The 7,818-nt window shown below is 33.1% G+C and overlaps 1 protein-coding gene across 1 annotated transcript; it reads left to right on the forward strand.

Annotated features, from left to right (window-relative positions):
• Positions 1 to 6,519: 6,519 nt before the first annotated feature.
• On the forward strand, positions 6,520 to 7,584 carry LOC144616802 (olfactory receptor 6C3-like). The gene has a single exon (XM_078449170.2). It carries the CDS (start codon positions 6,520 to 6,522, stop codon positions 7,456 to 7,458), a length of 939 nt encoding a protein of 312 aa, XP_078305296.2. The 3' UTR covers positions 7,459 to 7,584.
• The last annotated feature ends 234 nt before the right edge of the window (positions 7,585 to 7,818 follow it).

Consider the following 7,818-nt stretch of genomic DNA (forward strand, 5'->3'; position numbering starts at 1 on the left):
AAAAAATTAAAAGTACTGTCATAAATTAAAGGCATAATGAAGAATAGTTAAAAAATAGGGCCCCTCAAAAATCTATTAAATACACATAGCCTCACTGGAGTTATTTTTCATTGCTTTTATTTCTATTGCCAGCAGTTTACTGAGGATATTTGAATATATATATGTATTTTCTATTCAAATTCCATCCCTCTTTCATTCATTTCCCCACCTTTGAGCTAGTCTTTCCACTCTGTAACTATGAGCTTGGCCTCAGTTCCTTCTTTTAAATAGTTTTAAATTCCAGGTTTTCCACAGTAATTCTTAGAGAATTCAGAGACAGAAAAAGAGCAAGAGCATTGAGGAGAAAACTGTGTTTTATAATTTCATCAGGAAATACGCTTTTTAGAAATTCAGAAAATATGCAATCAAGTTTAACATTATTTTAAATTACTATACAAAGACTGTAAATACAGCTTGACAGTCTTATTAGAATATTGCAGTTACTATCCTCTCCATATTATAGCACTATTAGTAATTATATAAGAAACAGTACCACTGAAAGAGAAATGTAATTATATATATTATGAGAAATCAAAAAACATCTTTCATTACCCAGTTTAAAATTTTCTGTGCTAAATAATTTATCAATTTAAAACATAATTAGGAAAACTTGAATTAATCCCTTTTTTTTTTGTTTTTGGAATTCCATAATTATCAGATACACAATACCAGTTCTTCAAAAAAAAAAAAAAAACCTGAAGAAATAAATATTCCTAGATACCAGATATGACTACATATGGTTCAGGGGTATATTTAAACAAGTGCTTAAACTTAAACTGCTCTTTTTGATAATCAATGGCTAAGAGTTATAACTTTCTCTTATCTTTACTGGCTATTTTGATATAACAGTTTACAGGAACAATTCATTGAAGTGCAAAAGATGCCTTCTTTATTTCATAATATACTTTGTTCATAATATATATACTTTGTTCATAGAAAACCTATTTAACAAAAATCTATTACAAGCCCACCATCACTGCTTTTATTCTGCACTCCACTGACAGTTCTATCCAGGGCATTAGCACAAGAATAATACATACATTCAAAACTACTGGAAAAGAAGAAACAAATAAATCTTTCTTTGCAAAGAACATTATTTTCCTCCTACAGCCTTACTGTATTTACACTAAATGTTTCTTAACCCTGACATACTACCCTCCCAGATATCTGCATGGGATAGGCCAGACATCCACATGTCCCCTCAATAAGGCCCACCCCAATGACACTATTTAAAATTTAGTGGCTCCCCACTTCCAAGGTTTTTAAATTTTCTCTTCCTTTACAAAACATTGATTAATTTACAAGAGACCATATAATGTACTAATCAATCATGTCCATTGCTTAATTGTCTGTCTCACACCCTTCCCTCACCCCATGAAAGCAGGGATCTCTGTCCACTTTGTATACACAATGATGTGTTCCAGCAGTGCTGTGCTGGGACCTGCCTTTACACTTCCCAACAGCCAACTGTGCTTGTGTCTCCTCAATTCTGCATTCAGAAAGGCCACATCACCTGCCATGGTGGGAGACTTTACATCTTCAAAATTGATAAACTCTACTGATGGGCTCCTCACCTCCACTCGCTGAGGCAGCTGTTAAACATTTACTGGAAGTCACTATTCCTCCTCATTTAGAACATGTGTCTGCCATGTAGTGGGTATTCAATAAATATTTTTTGAATAAATAAGTTTAAATAATGTAGAATGGCTCCAGTGTCCTAGCAATCAGAGCACTATTTTGTCCAACAGAAACACATGCTATTTATATAATAATGTACATGACACTGAGTTAGCTTTTAAAACAATGTTCAAATAAAATGTGTGTATCATAACTAGACAATGTTGAATGAGAAAGAAATAATTGAATATTTCTAATGCATTTGATGTTCATTGTCTTATATTTTACATTAGGCCATCTAAAAACTATGTACAAATTTATTTCTTTGACTTTTCATGAAGTCAATGATAACACTTCTTATTAAGTTTTCCTACTGAGCTTTCTAATAGTAGGAATTCCCATGATGCAAACCCTTATTTTTCTCATGGAAAAATTCTTAGAACTATTTGGGATACACCAAGAAATGTATGAAATCCAACATCACCTGTCAGTTGATACACTTCTGAAATTATAAATTCAACTTATAGAATAATAGGTCAATTAACTGATAGTATTCAGTAAATGGGAGATCAATCACACATCCTGCAGGGGCAGGATAGCTTACCTAAAAAGGATGTTAATATATCACTGAAAATAATTAGTTATATGCACTGGAATTATTTAGTAATATGATGTCAGTTCAGGCTTTCAGAGAAAGTCTTTAATAATTTTTTTAAATTTATTTTATAGAGAGAAAGCAAGAGGCGGGGAGGGACAGAGGGAGAGAATCCCAAGCAGGCTCTGTGCTCAGCATATAGCCCAAGGTGGGGCTTGATCCCTTGGCCCTGAGATCATGACCCTAGTCAAAATCAAGTCTCAACTGACTGAGCCACCCAGGCTCAGAACTCTATGAGAGGTCCTTCTAAGAAAGTCTTAAATTATTTGGATCCCTTAACCACTTGATTTAATAAATTTTATTTTATGATTTTGAACGTGTTACAGTAAAACATTATTTGTAACTGTAGGAGAGTGAAACTGGTAGCTGAACAATGTTTCGTTGGCCTTAAACATAGTCACTCATCAACCTCACAGGACATGAAGGTAATTGACACATTATTAAAAACCTGATGTCCTAGTATCTTTTGGATACGTAGCAGGTATAATCAGCCTTAATTAAAAGTAAATTATGAGGAGGTCCAGAGAAAAGCTAGACAGCTATTAGGAACCAAGAATAAAACAATAATGTAAGAAAGTAAGAGTGAAAGAATGATCAAGTAAGAAAGACAGGCAATTCATCATCTAGGAGTCTCAGAAAAGATGTGGAGAAGAAACCTGTCTAATAGGATATTTGAAATGAAGTGCAGTGCTTTGTGAGATAGAAACTCACTTCCTTTTCCCTGTAAGAAAATCAATGAAGACTGCATTGTTCACAAACACACAAGTGATGGTCAGCAGACACTTAGCTAACTTCTTTCTACTTCAGAGTCTTTACCTGAATAATAGCACTGACCTCAGAAGGTTTTGTATTGTCTGCTTGTTTGAAAAAGTTGAGATTATTTAAGTGTATGGTCAGTGCCTGGTAATCAATAAAAGCTCAGAACAAAACAGAATCACTATTTGGAAACAAAAATAAAGGCAAAGGAATAGAATTTTCATAAGTAGAAAATCAGTTTCACTATCTCTATTGAAATATATTGAATGAATATTTTCAATTACTGTTTTAATATGTATCAATTATAAATTCAACACATCTCAGGGTGCCTGGGTGGCTCAGTTGGTTAAGCGACCAACTCTTGGTTTTGGCTCAGGCCATGATCTCATGGTTCATGAGTTCGAACCCTGTGTTAGGCTCTGTGCTGACAGAGCAGAGCCTGCTTGGGATTCTCTCTCTCTCTGCCCCTCCCCTGCTATCTCTCTCTCAAAATAAATAAATATTTTAAAAAATAAATAAATTCAACACATCTCGGCATCTATCTATTGTTCTGTGTGTTAGCTAGTTATTTGTTCATCCTTTCTCACTTCTTTCTTTTGTCCCACTTTCAAATATTCTCATCTTTCAATCCTGCATATTATCTGCATTTCTGGCATTAATGCATGCATGTTTTATGCCCACATTTTTAACTGAAGAAAATAAAGATAAGTCATCAAATGTGAAATTATATTACATATGTGTACATATATGTGTACATTACATATATGATATTCAAATATCGTATTCTTCTAGTAATAAAAACAGTATCTCTCATTGAAGAAAATGTGAAAATAAACAAGTTAAAAATATTCGATGCCAGATTCCCAGATATTTATTTTACTGGTTCAAAAATATTCTCACAACAAAAAGATGTCATATGCACAAATATAAACCAGTATTTAATGGAAGTAAATAACAGAATGGAAAAAGTAGTCTAAAGGTAATAGAAGCCACATTAGTGGGAGCTATGGGAAGGGTTTCCCTACATTCAAAGGCCCCTACATGGATAAACCTTCTCATGTCTTTAATTGGTTGTCCATTTCAGAAGGCAATCAACTCACACTAGAAATCAACAGCAGTGTTTCTACCATTCATTCTGCTAAAGAATTCTTCTCGGGGTTGCCAGAATTCAAAGGATATAAGGGCACCAATTCTACTGAAGAAAAGTCCAAAGTTTCTGGAAGAAAAATGTGACTTCCTTGTATAATCAGAAGGGTGAAATTCCAAGTCAAGCTTCCACACATTCATTATAATGTTGTTTGTACATTTGCCTATAAGTTTGCTTTTTATATTTTTTAATCAAATTTATAAAAATGATTCACCCCTATCTTTAATGATTCTTCTCTTGGCACTCAGTTTACTTAATCAATTCCCCTGGGCCAACAAAAAGGCACATAAAATCAGTCCAGTTCCATTTGTATGGCATGCCTAGAGAAGAACATTCCTTATTTTCTGTTCTTCAAAACAGCATTTGCAGGAAAATATAGCAGTCCCTGAACCTAAGGAAAATACTACTTAGGTTTTATAGATGCATAATCATAGAATTACGAACTATTGATTTTAAATGTTTACACGAATAGAAAGAAAAATGATTTAATCAATCATTTTTTGTACTATATGAAAAGAGGCAAATGGAAGAGTACTTTACTAGTCAACCCAGGTGTAAGTGAATTAGTACATGGAGCTTGATAAGAGATGAAAAGCCAGAATGAGTTGTATTATGTTTTCAGAAATTCATAGCATCAGTAATGAAGGATATTGTGAGTCACATATAACTAATCTAGCAACAAAGAGAATTATGATCCTTAAAACCATGACAAAGCTAAATCAGTATACTTGTTTGTTTTAAAAATCAATATGCTGTTTTGAGAGCACAATAGAAACTAAATCTTTTGCTAATTCAATTTAGCAGCTCTGAAATTATGTAAATGTTTAAGCAAATCAGATGATAAAATCTGAGATTAAATCATCAAGAAGACCAAGAAGTAAGTCAATTTTTTATTCTTCAATATATATACCTTCATTTTATTCAAAGTCTTTAAAAATATTATTTGTATATGTTTGTGGATTCACAAATCTTTCAATATTACAAATTAAATAATTGTTTACTACCAAGAGACTATTAATAAAATGCTAAAGAAGGAACACACAAATCAATCCTGGATTGTTCTTTCTTTCTAACTTGAAATCGTGGTCTGTTATAAAAATATAATTTTTTTTATTCCCTATTGGATCTTTCATACTTTCCCTTTTAAGAGTTACCATTTCTTAGAATAAAAAACTGTTTTCCTAGTTTAATATATCTAATTGCTTATTTTTTGTGTTAAATTCAAGTGTAAATATACTTATTACATTTAATTTTAAAGGTAGATCTATATTATAATCATTTTTGTTACATAGATTATGTTGGGTGTTGGTTGGGGGATGGGCATTAAGGAGAACACTTGCTGGGATGAGCAGTGGATGTTATATGTAAGTAATGAATAATTAAATTCTACTCCTGAAATCATTATTACACTATATGTTAAGTAACTGGAATTTCATGAAAAATTTAAAAATTAAAAAAAAAATTCCCAATTGGAAAGGTTATCTGTTTCCCAGTAAATGCTATACTGATCACCTACTTGTTCATTTTCCATGACAATACTGTAAAAAAAACAAAAAATAGAATTCTACATGTATGAATTAAACTCTTTCTAGGCTATAATTATTTTAGTAATAGAAGAAGACTGCCTGCTTGTCCTTCTGGACTTTTATCGGAAAAGGATTTAAAAAGATAAGAAAAGGGAGGGTAGCATCAACCAAACCTTTAAGAAAGTAATTAACAGGAGAATGCGAACAAAACATTCCCATGGATAAACTTGTGAGATGATTACTATGGTGACAAGTTGTTTAACCTTGTGAGAGTTCCCTCAACTATGTGGGCTTCAAAATAGAAAATGTGGAGATAGCCTAAAGGACACCTGTAAGATTTCAAACTCTGTATTTAGATTATCCATAATCCAGACTTGTTTTATAGTACTGAGGAAAAGAAAAGATCAATCAGAATATTTTCATGGTTTTATAAAAAAGAGAATAATTAGATGCTTAATCTTAAAGAAACATTAGAAGAAATAGCTTCTGCTTAAATGCTAGCAAAAGACATTTTTTTTTAATCCATGGCCTGTGATTGTGTATACTCAACAATAAGAGATCAATCTTTAACTTCAGATCATGTTATTACTTGAATGTAAGGTCCAATAGGAATTGGACAGAGTTGCTGAAGAGGAACATGTGTTTTTGGCTTTCATAGATTATTCATCATCATGGATATTTAAACATTTTATATTCTATCCTCAATCTTCTTTTAACTCTTTTATTTTCTATAGGAGAACATACATCCTCTGTTTGAAAGTGGGGAAAAATGATCAGCGATGAAAAACCACACAGTACCCAAAGAATTCATTCTTCTAGGGCTATCTGATGACCCAGAGCTCCAGAATGTGATTTTTCTCTTTTTAATTATCACATATCTATTAAGTGTCACTGGAAATTTGACCATCATCACTCTCACCTTGGTGGATTCCCATCTACAGACCCCTATGTATTTCTTCCTCAGGAACTTCTCTGTATTAGAAATATCCTTTACAACTGTCTGTATTCCTAGATTTCTGGGCACAATTATCACCGGAGACAAATCTATTTCATACAATAATTGTACAGCTCAGTTGTTTTTCTTCATCTTCATGGGTATAACTGAGTTTTATCTTCTAACTGCCATGTCCTATGATCGCTATGTAGCCATCTGTAAACCCCTACATTATACAACCATCATGAACAAAAGAGTCTGCATTTTACTTGTCTTTTGTGCTTGGCTGGCAGGATTCTTAAATATCTTCCCACCAGTTATTCTTTTTCTCCAGTTAGATTACTGTGGCTCCAATGTCATCGATCACTTTGCTTGTGACTATTTTCCCCTCTTGCAGTTATCTTGCTCAGACACATGGCTCCTAGAAGTGATTGGCTTTTACTCTGCAATAGTCATACTGCTTTTCACTTTGGCATTAATAATTCTATCCTACATGTTCATCATTAGAACAATTCTGAAACTGCCTTCCTCCAGTCAGAGAAAAAAGGCATTTTCTACGTGTTCCTCTCACATGATTGTCATTTCCATCTCTTATGGAAGCTGCATATTCATGTATGCCAACCCTTCCGCAAAACAGAAGGCATCATTGACCAAAGGAATAGCTATTCTGAATACCTCTGTGGCTCCTATGATGAATCCATTTATATATACCCTGAGGAACCAGCAAGTAAAGCAAGCCTTTAAGGATACTGTCCAAAAGGTTATGTTTTTCCCCAGTAATTGAAGGCATTAGTAGCATTACAAGAATGAAGTGCTTGGAAATGCTTTCTATTATTCACACTTTCTCAAAACTCCCTTTCCTTTACTCGAGTTATGTGTTTTCCCCTTTTTTTCCATCCCCCTATTAAAATTTCCCAATCATGGAACTCAATAAATTTGATAATGTGAATATCGTCTCAGAATTTTCTGTGCATTCAAAAGTTTTATTCAAATGTATTTGGATGAAGTAATAAAATTGGGTTGATGATTATGATTTTGAATGGGAGTGGTTTGATTTTGAAGAGACATGGGCTTTAGGTTGATGGTAAGTGTGTAAGAGTACATGCAGATTTCTGAACTTTTCATTGTTACTAATGGAAATGAA

The sequence above is a fragment of the Panthera onca genome, chromosome B4 (assembly GCF_046562875.1).
Source record: "Panthera onca isolate mPanOnc1 chromosome B4, mPanOnc1 haplotype 2, whole genome shotgun sequence".
NCBI classification, from domain to species: domain Eukaryota; kingdom Metazoa; phylum Chordata; class Mammalia; order Carnivora; family Felidae; genus Panthera; species Panthera onca.

What these genes read in the sequence shown, in the direction of transcription:
- LOC144616802 (XM_078449170.2), top strand. Translation starts at nt 6,520, where the DNA reads ATGAAAAACCACACAGTACCCAAAGAATTCATTCTTCTAGGGCTATCT.